This window comes from Anopheles bellator, chromosome 1 (genome assembly GCF_943735745.2).
Source record: "Anopheles bellator chromosome 1, idAnoBellAS_SP24_06.2, whole genome shotgun sequence".
NCBI classification, from domain to species: Eukaryota; Metazoa; Arthropoda; class Insecta; order Diptera; family Culicidae; genus Anopheles; species Anopheles bellator.
In genome coordinates, this window is record NC_071285.1 from 36723803 (window position 1) to 36741935 (window position 18133).

Here is an 18133-nt window from a genome sequence, read left to right on the forward strand (position 1 = left end):
TTTCCGGTAGCTCGTGCTCCACCAGTGCCGACAATGTGTGTGGCAAATTACTCACGATAAGGTGTCAAGTGTCCTAGCCATCCTCTTAAACAGCCAGCGAAAAACGGGAAACGATTGGGAAACTTACAGTTCGAGTGGCCAACGACGTAATTCATCATATTGAAATCGCCAACTCAAACACCAAAGTAATATAATAAAGAAACAGAGCGATAGCGAGAGCGAGAGAGAGAGAGAGCGACTGAGTGTGGCCACATAATGCAGCAAAAGACAAAGAGAAAAAAAACGAGGCAAAAACCGGTGGGGGGGAAAGTTCGTCTTCGCACTCCCAGTGGATATCTTTTATTTTCCGTTCGGTCGGAAAACCGAAATAAGAACCCTTAAAACTTTCCTGACGATCGTACTTTCCTCATATCTCTCGGTGGTGTGTGAATGTTTTTGTGCCAGTGCCTATTTAGGTGCGTCCCGGCACCACCACCAGCACCAGCAACGTCATCGAAAAGCGAACGGAGCGGAACAGGAAGTGATGCCCCCGACGACGACGGAGATCTGGAGCCACCACCGTAGCAAATGATGGAGGACTAATGGACGACTTACGAATCGGTTCCGGAACGCTGATGGTGTCCCGACCGACCGGGCGCACAATTCCCTGCGGACAGCTTCCTTCCAATTCCATCGTCCACATCCGGAGCATCGGTCTGTGTGTGTATCTGTGCGTAGGTTTTGTTTTTCCTCTCCATTTCCGCCCAATAAGCCCGCCCTCGGTGCGGCGGAACTTTTTTACGAGAGTCCTAACACTCTTTTTATGATGCTACTTTCACGAAGATGCTGTGCCGGGGAGTGCGCAAAACTTCGGATGCCGCTATTAATAAGTGTCCAAAACATGTTTCCGGTGGGGCGTTTCAGCCCAGGGAGCTTGGCGGACGCGGACCGTAAAGTCGAAGGCTAATTCCGGTGAGGGAAAATTCGATTAGGCGGCGCAGCATTGTCCGTGGCGGAAACCACCGGAAGCTTGCAGAACGCATGTAGCCGACGATGCCGACGCCGACGGTAGCCGTTACGTTTAATGGTGAACGGCCCGGTGCAAATCGAAGTCAGTATCAAATACCCGGCCATAATCGCATCAGCACAGGCTCACGGTGCCGAGTCGGCAAGAACACGGGCGCCGGCCTGGGGCTTCTGCGAGGGAATCTAATTAACCCAAACACTAGACACAAAATCCTCCTGTGATTAAACGCCTAGAATTGGATTACCGCCGTACCGTGCGCCCGAGTCCGGGTGGTGGCTCCGCTCAATCAGCAGGATAACATCGGCCAATGTGCCGTTGCTTCGGCCGGTTGCTGGCGGCGGGTCTTCATCAAAGCGGAACCGGTGCTCGGCAACGGGATCATCGGAGCACGATCGTTTTCCCGATGCGCGCGAGCTCCGAAGTACCATATTCCGTGTGCTGGTACCGAGCCTCACATCGTCGGATGCTGCCGAATGAGGCTCCGAGTTCGCTATTTCCCAGTGCGAACATGAAGTCACAAATCGAAAATCGAGCTCCACACATGCAACGCCTCGTATCATCGCTCGATGGGGCTTATTATCGTGAAACGGGGGGCCGGAATATCGGTACAATTCGGCACCCGTGAGCATCCCAGACAGACACGTGTTCCTTGGAGCCGGAAGTCTTGCGCCAATCGGAGCTGGTCTCAACCTTGGTCGGCAAATCCTTAGGGATGACAGATGGGCTGGCGCTATACGATGAGGTTCCTGGTTACACGCACGCAGACCAATCAACCTATTTCCATCACCATTCCGGGCACTTTCACTCTCTCGTCGTAAGGCTCCGTACCAGAGGAACTATATGAGGATTCTCCAGTCCCGGTTCGTCGAAGAATCGGACCGGAAGCTGGAGCTGTACCCGGTCACGGTCGGTAATCCAACGCACCGGTAACTACACCTCAATGGGCACCTACATGACGGAGTGAGCTGGAAGTCAATTTGCAAGCGACTAAATGAAATTCCACCTGCTGGCACTGGTACAATCTGGCTTCGCTATTCGTCCGTGGGAACGCAGGAACGTGGCAACAAACGTGGCGTGGTGCCACGGGAAAGAATGGAATGCCGGTGCGGATCGGCAGCTATCGGCAACGGTCCGTGGTGTTCCTTGATCCCATCGGCTCCCAGGACGTAGAAAGGAACGGTGCAAAAAGTCGGTCGGGCCGGGTTGTTTGCGGTGGAAAATCCACGGGAACAGATTCACTGCCAAACACAATTACTCCATATGCCTACTGCTGCCATTCACGGACTTCATAATACTCGGTCGGGCGAGGCATCAATCGACGAGGAAAAACATGCCGTACGTCACAACCGCCACCAATGTGTCAGCTTGCGGTAGTAATAAAATAAATATATTAAACTCCCAAATGTCAACACCAATAAACGTCGGGACCGCCTTCTAAGATCGCTCCTGTGCGCCAGTGGCATCAGGCAGGCAGGCAAAACACATAAATGAAATCAAATTTATGAGACCGACTCTACATCAACCGCTTACAGACAGAGTTCCAGACGGCGTTCATGGCGCTGTTTCACAGCTCGTATATCGGTCACGCCGGGTGTCTCTTCGCGTGAAGTAGTTGCTTCTGATTCTGTGGCTGGTGGTGTCAACATTTTGAACTCAATTCCACCCACCAGCGAAGAAGTGCAGATTGTCCGGAAAATTGTACCCATCTGCTGGAGAGGTCTACGACATCCTCTACTACTTGAGAGAGGGAAGTCTTCGCGTCAAATGTTCCCTCCGAGAACGGTTCCCGAGCTACCGGGACGAGATTGCCGGGGCCAAGGTTAGCATAATGGTTTGATAGATCTCAATTCACACATCCACAAATCCCTGCCCGGGAATCGAACAAAACGATGTGCCGACATTTATCGCTTTCAAACCACGCGGGATGGCGGTCTCCAAGGATTGCATGCCTGAATCGAGCCTGAAAAAAGAAAATGCACTGACCCACTGGTTTTTCCCGCTTCCCAAAACTGGGACCGGCCAAGTGGCAGCAAGGATGGCCAGTGGTGGCCAAACTAACCCACAGTCCGTCGGCCGATGGCGGGTTCGAAATTGATTTACGATGATCGTAAAACTAGTGGAAGAACAGCAGCGAATTGTTGGGTCGTACCGGCTGTTCGGCCCCCCCAGCGCCGAGACCATTTTGTGGTTCTTCAGCGTGTCGGTTATTGAAATACCATCATCAAACGCCGCGTGATGCCACTGGTTCCGGTGCTCCAGGCGTGGAACCCGGCTTTGGCCAGTGGCTCGTAAAATGGTGCCAGAGATTCGAGCGATTTTTTGTATCCTTTTCCGGCCAGACAGTAACGATCGGCACATTTTACGACCGCATGGGCGACCAAAACTTATCAATCTGGGCCGGGGGCTTGAAAACAAGTGATCAACCAGATCACCCACCCGGTTTGTGGTTCGGGATTTCAATCGAATGCGCTACTCGAAGCGACCGCTCGCCCAAGCGTCCCACCGGGTGGAATGGGTTTTTAATCGTCTTCCTGAAACACTAGGTCCACTTCCTTCAGGTCCCCGAGAAAACGGCTCCCAGCCACGAGCCGAAAATTGTCAGGCCCGTTAACGGCCATGATTTACGGGCTGCCGCCGGGAGCCGGACAATAAAAATGCACGAAATATTGCATGGCGGCCAACTGTGGGGATCCGACGTGCGAAGGATTAGCAAGGGGCTGGTGTTGGGCCGCGAAAGGTAATGTCAACGCCGCCAAAATCCGCAACAGGCAACGTACCGACTCCGGAGCGTGCCGTAGCTGGAGTAGGTCCGCCCGCTGATGGGTCTATTTCCTTTAGGGGCCATCGATCCCAGCTCCTCTCCCCGGTGCAGCGACTTTGCGCCCGCGACACGCGATAAAATATAGCACCAATCAGCTAACGGGGCCCGCCAACCAGGGAACCGACCGCCCGAAGCTCGTAAATATCGGAGCTTTATGAATCTATGCATCGGGCCTTCGCAGAAGCCCCCAAAAAGGGGGCACCACGGGTTGCCGGGGGATCTGTGCGAAATGTGGTTTAGAATTCTGTGCGCTGCGCTCTGCGGCTGGAAAGTGAAAAATAATTGAAGGCTGGCCTTCTACGTGGGCCAGTCGGTTCGCTGGATCCGAAATTGAATACTTTTTGCAATAGCGAGACACTCTTTGGGATATGGACATGAATGGACTGAATGGATTGAATTTTCATGTTCACTATGAGAACATGGTTAAGCCATGCCAACAGAATGTGAGGTTGTGTTATCCGTATGAGTTCTGAGTTGCGATAGGTGGTTGGCTCACGCCGTATTCGCATTTATGGTCTTTCCGTGTTGACTCGTCGCCACTTTTGACCTGGAGCTCAGTATTATTGCATGGTCGGGAAATAAAGAGCGTCTATTAGCTTCTTTTCGTATAAGAAGTTCTCGTCGCTTATTGACTTTGATGTGTCATTTAATCAGTGTCGCAACGTATTTTCTTTCATACCGACGATATCACAGTTTTATGCAATTATCATATTTGCTGAACCGCTTTGCTGTCGCTTTTGTTTCGTGAGCTGTGATTAGTTGTCCTATTAATTCTAAGTCGGCTAGTATGTTTTCAGTCGGTTTAGAAATAAATAATTTATTGAATGTCCAATAGACCCTAATAGCGATAATTAAAAGAAATGCAGTTTTTTCCATATCACCTTCCTGCGGTAAGGATCTATGAGTTAAGTGTACGTAGTTTATTCAAAAAGTAAGGGCAATTTCGTACTTACGCAGGCTACGCAGGATTATCGAGTTGTGACGTTATGTAGCTATTCATGTCAGTCGATTATGGTGACAAATTCGGCCATTTTGAGAATTCAGTTCATTTTTGAGAGATGTTTTGCTTGGACAAGATTTGGTTCACCGTCGATTTTTCTCTGCTTAAAATTGCTCGAATATACGTAGCCCGTGTATATACAAAATTGTCATTACTTCTTGAACACACCTCGTATAATCGGTGCAAATGCATATTTTCTGAAACAAACCATACTACCGAAACATACTAATAAGACTACTAATCATTTGAGATCAACCAACATGTAAGTTGATGAATACTGTCCTAGGCGGAGTTGAACTTAACTCTGTCCAACTTCTAATAGCACTATGCATGCTGGTAAATAAATAAAATTATGTCTTTCGGGTTTGTGACCGTTGATGACAAAGTAAATATGAACTCCGTAATACAACGTCTAGAAACAATTTTAGTATTACAATACCAAGCAGAGTTGTAGACCAAATTCAACCAACTTTAACGAACCCTGTTGTAACTTGGTGCAGAAAAATGAACATTTATTTAATGAACAAAATATTTATTCAAACACTTGGTACAAAACATCTGGGTCCTTCTTGTAGGTTAACCGTACCATCTGCACTAACCCTGGGTTCCGCGTTGCATCAACTTAAGTACAAACCTTTATGGTATGTATTGTGTGTCTCATTTACATGTATATTTTGGTTTTCATGAAGGATAATTGAACAAACGATAAATAATATCTGGTTAAGGTATGCTTGGCTCTACAGGAATGTGTTTGACAAAAGCATACCAGTATGGCTCCGCGTACGAGTCAAGCCTTGTTGTTAATCTGTATAGTAGAAATGAAATGTATCATATCATGATAGTTTCAACAAATCATGTTCATTTGCAAAAGGCAAACAATGAGGAAAATCTATTGAAACAAACCAACACAAAATATAATCGAATAACAAAGTAAAGCATGCAGATATCGATCATGGGTTACGTAATCAAAAATATGAACACATTTCCACTCGGAGGGTAAATAAACAGTGGCCAACCATATAGAGAAACAATTGAAGGCCGTCACGGTACTCGGCACCTTACACCCCGACGGACAGGTACATATTTCTGCTCATGAACTTTAAGCCGTGGAGCAAACATAAAATACGCTAAAATAAAACGTCCTGCGTCAAACGGACACCTCCATTTCGGCTCAATAACTTTCGTAACGAGCACTTAAGATGTCAACTGCTACTGATAGGAGGACAGACCGATCCGTCTGGCGATGCGAGGGCCCCCACAAATATGGCCATCAGGAGACATATTTGGCAGCAAACCAATCCACTGGAGCAAACATCTTCTTAATCTCCTCGACGGCAACGAAAAAAGGCACGTGGGCCCCGTGGAGTGATCACCCAAAATCGATCGCCGCCCCGCAGCTCACAGGAAGTCGCGTGTGGGAGGTGGCGAGAGCGGGTTGGAAATCCGTGTTCCGCTCGGATTCGACACGATTCGGCACGCCTCACGCCTCGCGCGGTTCAGGTGTTTTAAAATGTCGCGGCACCCACACACGTGCCCCATGATGAATCGCCCGATGGCCGTCCTCCTCCAGCCCCGGGGGTTCGATAATATTGTCCTAAGCCTTGCGAGCGGGCGGTTCCAGACGTCACAAACCAGACGTTCCAAATGCACATATTTATTAACACTTTGTCAATATTGGGCCCGGCCGGGCGTAAAAGGTCCGCGTGGGCCATTGGAAGCAAACAGAAGGAAAATTAGACGCAAGCGAAACCGGGAAACAATCGATCCGATTGTTTTTGGGGCGATCCCGGACCGGTCCGGTGTGAGTGCTTTGGAGTCGCGTAAATCGGATCAGATTTGTCATAACAAATTATCTCTCGGCCCAGCGGTGGCCTCCTCCGGGGGCGATGGATCTCCGGGCTCAGGGCTGTGATGTATCGAGGTGGCGTTTGTTTGCATAATTAATGCTCCGGTCCGTTGTCTTGGTGGGCACGCAGCTATTGCCCCCAATCGCCGCGTCAAGTGACCTCCAAGAGGAACTGGAGTGTGCTTAACTGTGGCTCCGAAAGTGGTGAAAAATAATCCGACCATCCGAGGAGCAGAAGGTCGCCGCTGCTCACCGATTGGACCGTTAATTGGTTCCCGCCACGAGGCGTAGTGAAAGCTCCCCGTGGGAACCGTTGTCCGCGTGGTAATTAACTCCATCGCTGCATCGACAATATTTGCCCCGCAGTTCCTGTATCCCATGGCCCATGATTTGCTTCGGCAAATCGGCTTGTTGGCCTACCCCGGCGCTACCTCGGACGGTTTAATTTGAATAAAATATCAATTTATATTAATTTTCGCACCGAAAGCTAACATTCGTCATCCGGTTCCGTCCCATTCGCGGGCTACTATCATTGATTAGCCGCCTGATGCCCTTCGGACCTAATCCGCCAGGATAATCGATCGCTTGCCGGCTGCGTTTAGCCGAAATGTTCAAATAAACTCACGGAAGTTTCTGTTATAAATTATTCCTGATCCCCACGCCAGCATACGAGCATATTTGATGTTGTATGTGGCAAATAGACCACACAAAGACCCTGCTGACACACACGGAAGGCAAATCATGAACGATGGAACACACTCGAACCGAACTACCGAATAGTTCATAAACGTTTTTGACGGCTCGGATTCGTTCTAATGGAACATAAATTAAAACGCGGGGTTTACATCCTTACGGCTTCAACATTACACACCTAATAACTATTAGTATTTTCCGGTCCACCAACCATTTCGGGAACCGTGTCCGGTAGCAGCAGACTTCAGCAGCAGATAGTTATGCTAAATCATACCTACTTATGGCGTTGTTTAATGTTTTTCCACCCCCCCCAGGCGCTACCGTTCGGATGATGAAATTCGGAACATTTTTGGCCCATTTTGCGTCTAAAATGCGATCAAACGTAAAATGTATGAAGTTGAAGTAGAAGGCTGCTAATGTTTTGCCGCCATTTCGACACAGCCAAGCGCTAGACAGATAGCCATCGTTGTGAAGTAGCTGACTGGCCATCGTTCGCCCGGCTCTGTTCCGGGCGATCATCCTAACAGAAAACTGATGATCTTAATTTGGACATTGATATGCATCTCTATCTCCTAAAACCAACAAACCGAGCGCCGGGCCAAGTCGTAGGCGCTGCTTCCATTTCAAATGGCAAACCGTTAAAACGCTTTTTGTTCCTCTTTCTTCGCCTGACATTCATTTTTGGTTCATTTTATTTGTTCTTGCCATCCTCTAGCGGCGGCGTGATTTCGCCAATGAACGTCAGCATCGCTAACACTTCCCGCTGGATGGCGAATTTAAGATCGGATCGTTAAACTTTTTAGAACCTCGGCTGTCCGTTTCGCTTTCATCACCTCCGTGCCCGGGAGTGGAGACGGATGAGTTGGCAGTTGATGGGCGTGTGTCTGAGAAGATGGATCCTGGCACAATGTGACGCGCCAATCAAAAGTCCAGCGAAGGTCCAACGCAGACCTCGCAGGCCTATCGGTGGGTTGGGCTGTCAAATTTTACTACGTGAAGTGCCTGTTAAATGGTCAAAAGTAGCTCCCTAAACACAGTTTTTATTCCCATCTACCCAACGACTCCCAATCCGTGGTTAATGTTTGGGGACTAAAGTTTCTAATTACCGAACAATCAACTTTAAATGCGGGCGCCTTTTCAAAGGTCCTTTCAGAGTGTTGTGTTTCAGTTTGTGCGTCGAGTGACTGCCACGTGGCATGACAAATAATTTAAATAGATTTAAATCGAAACAATTTCAGTTCAATCATGTTGATACCTTAGACCAATTAAAAAGCTGCAATCCCCATGTGGAATATCTCTGTACTCTCATGTAATCAAGCATTTTTTTTTCTAATAGAGAATCAATTTTAAACAACATTTATGAACCAATATTAGAAAAAAAACTATGTTCAATTAATTAGTTCCAATTAAAAAAATGTTGAAGCCGCAGTTTTGGTCTCCGACACGACCCAGTGTGCACCCCAGAGGCTACCAACTGTGGCACCCGACCCACATGGAGCACGGACCATGCCCATTCCGATGGGTGGGTCGGATTGTAAAAACGTTCGTCCGGAAGACCCCCCACCGGCGGGGACCGGCGATGCTGATGACCATTTTATTGAATCTAATCGGGGGAAATGAAGCGCAGTTGAAATTGGAATTTTCATTTTCGGTGGACATCAAAGTCAAAGGCCGTGGCAGAGGCGCAGACTTGACACTGCCAAACAATATCCCGTTCATCACCAGGAGCACCCGGGCGCATTTCCGTGCCGTTGATGAAGAGCGTGGTCATTTCGCTCGAATCGGATGGAATTCGCCCAATATCATGGCGCTTCGCTTATTTCGATGGAAACTGATTACGCTTAATGTGTTGCCGTGCTGATGGGACGGGGCATCCAATTCGCCCGCCAGGGACCGCTTCTTCTACCGCTGGCCACCATATATCACGGTATCCGATCAGGAGGCCAGCGATAACAAGCAACGCATCGGTTCAGCCGGGCAACGTGTCTAGACACTCTCGAGACGCAGAGGGCGAACAGAGGCGTCTTCTCTATCAGCGCTTCTAATCGGCAGCATCGCTATGTCGAAAGCGTCGTCGATGCAAACATCTTAACCCCCCCCGGCCAGCCATCCTTGGGCCGCCACAAGAGAAACCCTTCGCCGGCGTTGCGAAACCACCATAAACTGTTGGGTCCATAAATTACGCCCGAAATCGTATGACCGGGCACGGCACTGGCACTGGCGTCACATAAACCAAACATTATCGAAGAAACGTGTTCGGCGGCGGTAGCCGCACACACCGACTGGTACCGTATCTTCGCTCCGGTTTGTCGTGGGTAGCCTCAGGTTGGCCGGATTCGGAGCTGTTCGATCGATCGAGCAGGTCCGACCGGCTATCGATTGGTAGGGCCCGGATGGCCTCGAGACACAGGGAGTCGGGGGCCCCAGCATGACGCGTGGCCCAAAACTGTCTGGCGGGTGCTTCGGCGTCCCCCCCACCGGCGGCAACACCTGACGGTGACGCCCGGGTGTGACTCATGAAGATGAAGATCTCGCGGTCCGATGAAGATGGCCCGAGGGTGATGAGAATGGTGCGATAGTGTCGATGATGGTGACGATGATGATGACGATACCACTTGGTTTTGGATGAGCAAATTAATTTCTGGTGTCGTTTTAATTGGTTAAGGTGCGTCGGAACGAGCGATGCGTTGGCCGGCCCGTCGCATAGCGCCACATGTGGTCGGCCGCCGTGCATAAGAGGTTTTTAATGGTTCTCCCAAACGCGACGCCTCTTCACACACCGCCGACCGTCTGGGGCGATGTCCCAACTGGTCTCAACTGGCGCGTCGTGGCGGTTGACCGCAAAAAGCACTTCGGGAATGCTTCGGGAACGAGACAGCCGGAAATAGATTCCTCCACCCGCTCAAATCACCCACCCCGAGCCGGCCTTGCCACAGAATTGCACGGCGAGGATTTTTTTCGTTCCGTTGCTACCCACAAGCGCTCGGTGTGGTCGGTGATCGGCACCGTTTCCACCTATGGCTCCACCCGGATAGGCAGGGCGCGCCACAGATACTGACCGATACGGCAAACCCAAGCGTCCACCCAGCGTCCATTTGCATAACATCGGCCTGCGGCCAACAGTGTCGCTGACAGTCGCCCCCAACCCCCATATCGCAGTGGGTTCTTGCCGTAAAGTTCTTGGACAGGATGTTAATAAAAGTGAAAATTGAATTCGAAGATTATTAAACGCGAAACGCGGCACTGGGAGCGGTGCCAAATATCATAAAACATCGACAAATACGGTCATCGACGACATAGACCCAGACCACTGGCGGCCGCCAGAGGAGAGAGAATAAATTGGTGGACCAGAACAGGGTCGGATGTTCGTTTGGAGCGTGGGGATAGAGATGAGTTCATACTTGGCGGAAGTTTCTACTGGGCTACTAGTACACGTCATCGTCTACACTTCCAGAATTGGAGATTGGACAAACTTTAGCGGATGGCAGTCGGCAGTCTAAAGCATATGAGCATATGGCGGTTCGATCTCAGGCCGGCAGATGTTTCGACAGATGAGTCGATTGTTCAATTCAGCTTAAGTAGATAGCTCAAATCAGTTCTCTTCATCCCATCAATTATTACGAAGAGTTTTCTGAATTTACTTAAGGACTATACACACCAACATTTCTCCACAGTTGTTGTAGAACGTCAGCCAAATAACACATGGACTGTAAAGTCTCGAACCCAACACATAGATGGTATTGCTATTATTCCATTCAACGCGTTTTCAGTTACTGCTAACCTTCAAAAGAAAAGTTAAAGGATGTTGATGCGTAAAGCCAAGTTTAAGCGAAGCACTGGCTTTAAAAAGTTTTTTAAGGACTCTGGTCTATCAGAAACAACAAAAGGTTGTTGGTTTGCTAATTCAAAATGACGCTTTAAATACACTAAATGAGGCTGAGAGGTATTTGGCCACGCTTAAACGGAACATACAGGATATTTTACTTCGATATGTGACAGTAGCTGAAAGATGCATCCATCATTTCACTTCGGAATCAAATTTCGGAAATAGCGTTAGCGGAGCATTTGGAGGCTAAATTTTAAATTTAATGAACTTGGACTTCGCATTGCTGCCACATGCACCGTATTCACCAGATTTGGTTCCCAGCGATTGCTGGCTGTTCATAAACTTCAAAAAAAATGCTCACCGGTAAGAAATTTCGCTCGATTGAAGGGACTATCGCTGAAATTGTGGTCTATTTTGAGGCCAAAGATAAATCATTCTACAAAAGTGGTATTAAAATTTTGGAACGGCGCTGGAAATGGATTGTGTGGCTCTTGATGAAGATGACGATGCTGAATAAATCCAATTTTGAGCAAGAAACACGGGTTTGCTGTCTTAGCCTCGGGACTTTTCAGCCCATTCCTCGCTCTGTTCATAGAAACACCTTCGGATGAAACTTGAATCGTTTGATGGTACAATCGAAGTTCGGAACTGATCGTAATCGATATGATAACTTCCTAATTGAAGCGGATCGCAGTGCGCAGGATGATTGAGCGACACGCGATGCGACGGTTGACTCAAGACCTTCCTTCAAAAATGTCCTCAAAAATGATCAAATGTCTTACTCTCAAGCTGAAATAGTGAACAAACCAGCAGAATTGAGGTAATGTAAAATTTATTCTGATGAAATGAATAAATGAATAAAGAAACAAACGTCAAAGCTGAAACTGCCATCAGCGTGTTGGTCTTGAATATTACACCACCAATCAACACGCTTATTCCATAAAGCTAATATGGCGTATCTCACAAGTGCTATGCAGAAAGTAACGTCAATATTGTTGTGAGAGCTTGTAATCCTCCAAAAAATTTAGAGCTTCGTCCAATTGAAAGGAAGAAGCTAAGCCTTACAGAATCGATAGGTAAAATAAATAACGACGAAAAGGTGAGAATGTGGCTGTAAGAGGATTAAGAGCGGATTGAATCTAAGTTGCCTCATGCGAATGCTGATGCCAAATTCTATCTCTGGTTTGGAAGCAATTGCAATTGCTAAGTGTTGTTCTTATTTGTAAGACTCCTTCACATTGGAATGCATGAAACGGTGCACAAACCAAGACACCGCTCTAGATCACCCAGCCAGTGCGGTAAATCTAAACGAAATTTACGACGCTTTCGTCACCTGGGATTATATTTTAAGGGCAATCCCTCATCCGTTGGGTGCTGCGTCTGTGTTGCCCTCCGCCAGCCATCGATGTCTTCGATCAAACATCAATTCCAATGCAAACATAAAGCGCGTAGAGTGTAAGACTCTCGGCGACCTGTGGCTTCAAGAAACTACGGGCAGCCCGACACCCACAGAACCCCTCGACGATAGTCGTTCCTCACGACGCCTGGCGACCGGGGCGACTCTCGATCGTGATGTGGGGCTCGAAGGTGTGCCCTATCACGGCCCAGCGTCCCGACGGAAGAGCCCTGTGGCTAATAACGATGCCTAATTTATTGATTCCCTTTTTCGGGACCGTGCGCTGACCGCGGCGTGAAATCTCCGGACGCATCTGGAAAAGAAAAGCCCTTTACTGAGCCCCTTCGCGGTTGCCCCTTTCTGTCGCATGCGGAACATGCTTTTCGTTGCGTTGACCCTTTCGGGTGGACGAACCCACCAATGCTCTTGGGTCAAATCTTGGAAGCGTGCACAGAGGATCGGTTCGTGCCCTTTTGCTGTCGACCGAAACCGGAACACTCTCCCCGACCAGAGATAGCAGGGAGCCCGGAGCGGACCGAACGCGTTTGTAAATGAATGAGTTAATAAATCATACGTACGGTTCCTCGTCCTCGCAGTCTCGCAGGTGTAAGGCGATACTTCGCACTCCGTGATACGGAGCCGACTGGCGGTCTCCCTGGAACGAAACCCGACCAGATCGAACTCATCCCCGGCGGGTGGTTGGAAACCAACGGCTGGGTTCGATGAAGATCTCCTTGGCGGGTCCGCCGATCGATAGTTCTTTGTGCACGACTTGCGGCGTGGGTATCCTGCTGGAGCTACCGGGCTGGGACTTCCGCAATCCTTTGCTGTCCCAACGGCTGACGGTCCGGCATCGGTTGCGGCATCATCTTTCTCGGGCCGAGCGATGCATTTCTGGCCATGCAAAGTCAGCGCCCGGTGCGGAATTTCCAATGGATTCCCGACTCGACCGACCGACCATAACTTACAATCCGTTTGGTCCGTTTGGTCCGTTTGTTCGCTCGACTCGGGCGGGCGATTTTCTTCCGCCGAGCAAATACTAAAAAGTATACTGTATAATTTATTTAGTTCCGAGCTCTCCGAGGGTAGGTGCCGGAGGGGCTGGAAAAACCGCCAAACCAGCCCGTCTCGTCCTGCTCGCTACAGAACAACCCGCGGGAAGCGAACATCCCGGGCCGTTGCATTCGCCGTGGACCTCGGATGCCGCTTCCGCTGGAGTGAAATAAATGGTTCCTCGTGGTTGCGGACACTGCGGTCCCCGGTCCCAGTGCATGTGTGGGTGTGTGTCTTTTTATTTACCCTATATTCTGATTCTGATGAATTGTAGCGAGCCACAGTTCCACCGGAAGAGAGCCGCACGAGCAAGGTCCGCAAAAGCGATGGGCGGTTTCGGTGGCGTTTCCGGAATACCGGGAGAAGCCGACAAATTCTTGGCCATTTTCTCGGGCCTCTCTGCCCTTGAGGGGTTTCCCAGAGCAAAGTAGACAAAGACAGCTTGGAAACGCTAACGTCAGCCGTTCGAGGGCCATTTTTTTTGCCCTCAAGTGAGCCAGAGAACGGCAGGGTAGAACTAATATGACTGCCCCGGTGCCTCTGGCCGGGCTGCTGGCTCGGCGAGTAAAGGTCGCACCATCAGTACCGAGTGGCACTAGGACAGCCGAGCAACAATGCCAACCAATCATGCACACACACAGACACACGTGTAGTTTCCTGGAAAGGAAGCAGGACACAACCACAGTTCCGTGGCGCCGCCGGAACGATGGCGCGACGCGTCTCACCAATCAATTCAATTTGTTATCCCTCGTTAAATTTATTCCTCTCAATTTCAACATCCTGCTTCCTGCGTCGATCCTGGAAGGTGCTTCTCGGGGTGGGTGGGGCGTGGGACAAACGGGGTGGAAAAGTGTCACGCCCGTACACGTGCCGGGGCCGCTGCAGCTTTTTCTGCGCTGCCGGCCCCCCTTGGGATGGGTTCCGGAAGTGAAAGGAAGCTAACGAACCATCTCCAGGCCAAGATGGAGCGGTGACCTGGTAGAGTGGCTCGCTCGGAGCATAACAAGTTTACTCACCTCGCACACAGGCCGGCAGCTCCGGTGTCTGCCATTCGTCCGTCTCGATGCTGCACCGCAGCTGGGCTGGCCGCGAGTCCTGCAGCCGGAACCCGCCCTGGCAGGTGTAGTGGGCCGTAACGTACTCCTCGTTGTCGTCCACGGTGAGCCGGGCCGATCCGTGAGCAATTTCCGGCGGCTGCTCGCAGTCCTCGTACGTCTCGCCGGTGGCCGACCCTGTTGCCCGGACGCGCCATGTAACGTTGGAGAGAGAGAGAGAGTTGGAAATATGAAGAAAGCCCTCAGGATTAGTCAGGATGAGCTTCGAAATGTGTGAGGCGCGCTACGATAGCGATCAACCGCCGAGATGAGTCGGGACCAGGCTGATTGACAGACGCGACGCAAAACAAACGTCAGTCGAAACGGCGGGATTAGGTGGCCGCTAGCCGTTCCATTCCGCTCGGTCATCAGATCGTGTGTCAATCAAGAATCGATCGGCCAACGAGTTGCGTATCATCGCGGCCGGCCGGCCCTGTCGGCCTGGGGGGTCCTGGTAACAGATGCTTGGCACGGCGAAATTAAAAGTACCACAATACCAGAGATTACGCCGCCCGGAATGGAGTCCGGGTCCGGATCATCTGTCAGAACTAAATGATCTCGCAAGTCCCTGACTGGACTCGCAGGGCAATCAATTGCCGCAGTTCAACTCACTAGTGCAGACTCAGATTGACATCAGTCCGCGGGGCAGAATCTAATTTCCTTTCCCGTGGCCATCCAATCTCCGGTGGACCGGGTTCGAACGCGCCAGCCATGACCTTCCGTGTGCCTGCCATTTGCACCGACCGGAGTACCTCTCTGGTGACCCTGTTTCCGGGACCAACTGTTTCGGGAGTTAAATATTTATCTTCCTGGCCATCATAACTTACTCACTCACCCCCTTCCTCATTATTGAACGATAATTTCGGGTTGGTAACATGCACGCAATCTCAAAGGGCGGCCACAAACCACCACCATCCCGAACACTTGACAAATGCTAATGGCGGCAACCATGAAGATACCGTGCCGAGTTCCCCAATATTGTGGGCGCCCTCGCTAAGGAAGTTGTAAAAGAAAATGGCCTCATAAAAAGCGGGATCCGTAGGCGGACCTCCCCATCCTGGAGTCTCTCTCTCTCTTGGGGAGGGCGAGCGCGACAAATTAAATTAAACGCCACCGAAGGTGCGACTTTGGTTGATAGCGATTACGGGGCCAATAAACCATAGCCTCCGACGGGCGAGTGCGCAGGATGGGGACTATCCATCAAGGGGGCCACGTGGTGGCACTCTTTTATAGCCGTCGTAGCGGACCAACTCGCGGGAGACCACAAAGTTCAACCGGAAGCCGGAGTGAGAGACAGTTTATTGAAGTACATCCGGAAACGGGCACCCACCCCGGAAAAAGGGGCTTGAAACTTTCTACCACAACCGATAACGGCTGCCAATGCGCTCGTGACCTCGACGAAGCAAAGGATCAAATATAAAATCAACAGTGCCGAACCCAACGAACGTCCCGGAAGTTTGATGGTTGCCAGTGACGCCGAAAGCGAGAATCGCGTGACAGCAGACAGAAGATAAACGGTGGAAGCTATCACATTAGCTGCCACATTGTCACCCGAGCTCGAATCCCCCAACAGCCAAACAGCCCCGCTTGTGGTGGATGGAAAATAATGGTTTGTTACACATTTCTGTGTGGACGACTTCCTGTCACGTTTTCTTCGACGCCATCGGTGGGCGCGCTAGGCTAGAGATTTATGTTCGCGCAATTGTTCCGCCCGATTTCCGATCGCCGCTCGCAACCCAACCCGGGACCGCCACGTCTCGAACGGGGTGTCGATGCTAATAAAATTGAAATAAATTCTAATCCATGTCGAGCACAGGGTGATCTCCCATATGGTGGCGCCGCGGATAATAGCAGACACGGTAGTATCAATTAAATCCTTCCGATCGAACGCCTCGAAGAAACCTGCCACGGCACGGCTCGAAGACGAAGAGCAACACGCTGTTTGCACGAGGCGAGCTTCCGGTGATCGCACAGTCCGGACACGTACGGCGAATCGAATCAATCACGCCACCGTAAGACGGGTCGATTGAGTTGTGGGCGAGTGCATGGGAAAAATGACCCAAATCGAATCATATCTTCATCAGATGAACGAATCTTCGTTCGCTGCTGCTGGGGCTCACGTAGCCTGCGAAGGCGAAGTGCTGATCGCGTGTCTTCGGTGTCGACGGCCAAACATCTCATACAATGGCCGTGCACCGTGGGGTTCTTCTGTTGTAGGAACAACAGCAATGTTGGACAGCACTCAACTAATGAGTTTGAAAACTATATCATTATCATATCAATGGTAAATCAGAGATAATACATGTTGAAACTCATTCAAACACACTGCCTTTTTGATTTTCAGACTAACACTCTTTCCGACACGGTGGTGTTTAACTGCATAAGACATGGTTTAAATTTTGTATATCTGAAGAGAAAAAAATCTGAAGAACGAAACAAAGTCACTACAAGAGACTCAATGTGACGATTGAATGAGCATGATGATTCAATATGAAACTCAAATTGTTAAGGAAAAATAACGGTTTATAATATTAAAGGATGCGTATTTACGACAAGGAATATTTAAATGTTAAATAACACCGCTATTTGTCAATCGATTTTAACAAATTAGCCATATTCTTAAACTTCAATCTATGCCGTTTTAGTAAGGGGTCAATTTATGATAAAAATAGGGGGCTGAAATTGGAGCGCTATGCATTGAAAATATTCGTTCAACTGTGAAAACTGTGCGTGCTTATTTTTACAGATTTTTCTGACTTCTTGCTGTGGGGCTCTTTGAAGAGTAAGGTTTGTGCCAGCCAACCGAAGACCATTGAAGAAAGCTTACACCACAGTAGAAATTGCTGCTATTATGCCCGAAATGTAGTCAAATACAATGAAAAATGCCCACGTTTTGTAAGTTTAATGGAAGCGGTCATTTGAACGATATTGTATTCTGAGTAAATTATCAATAAACGGCATTCTATATTCTAAATAAACCTGGTTCATTTTTCAAAATCGACTGAAAAACAGTGGACTTATCCAACATTTAAACATGCCCTGTCGTGAATACGCATCCTGTAGCATTGCTGACCTATTCCAGGTTAATTCAACCTCTAAGTAGCATTTTATTGCACATTTTCAATCAGTACCACTTTTAAGAAAATAACCAGAAACTCCAAATAAAAAATAAACTTAAATTGGAATGTTGTTTCATCCTCTTTAAAGGTGAGGGACATTCGAAGTTTTTTTTTCAATTCTCTTTACAGTTTTTATTAGCTGCTACATTTAATGACTTTATTGTCATCGAAGCATAGAACATGAAAAAACGTAGCAGAAACCCGTTGCAATTTGAAATTGAGGTTTTTGATGAAAGATCCATTAAAAGGGAGGGTTTAAGGGAACCTACGCCGCTGGAT

General features: G+C 49.2%; 1 protein-coding gene across 1 annotated transcript in view; it reads right to left on the reverse strand.

Moving 5' to 3' along the window:
• The window catches only part of LOC131215519 (fibrillin-1), a 61689-nt gene extending 46107 nt beyond the window's left edge, over positions 1-15582 (reverse strand). Inside the window, 2 exon segments of the mRNA XM_058209909.1 lie at positions 14658-14979; positions 15571-15582. Of these exon segments, the coding sequence (XP_058065892.1) occupies positions 14658-14979; positions 15571-15582 (334 nt within the window).
• Between the last annotated feature and the right edge of the window lie 2551 nt (positions 15583-18133).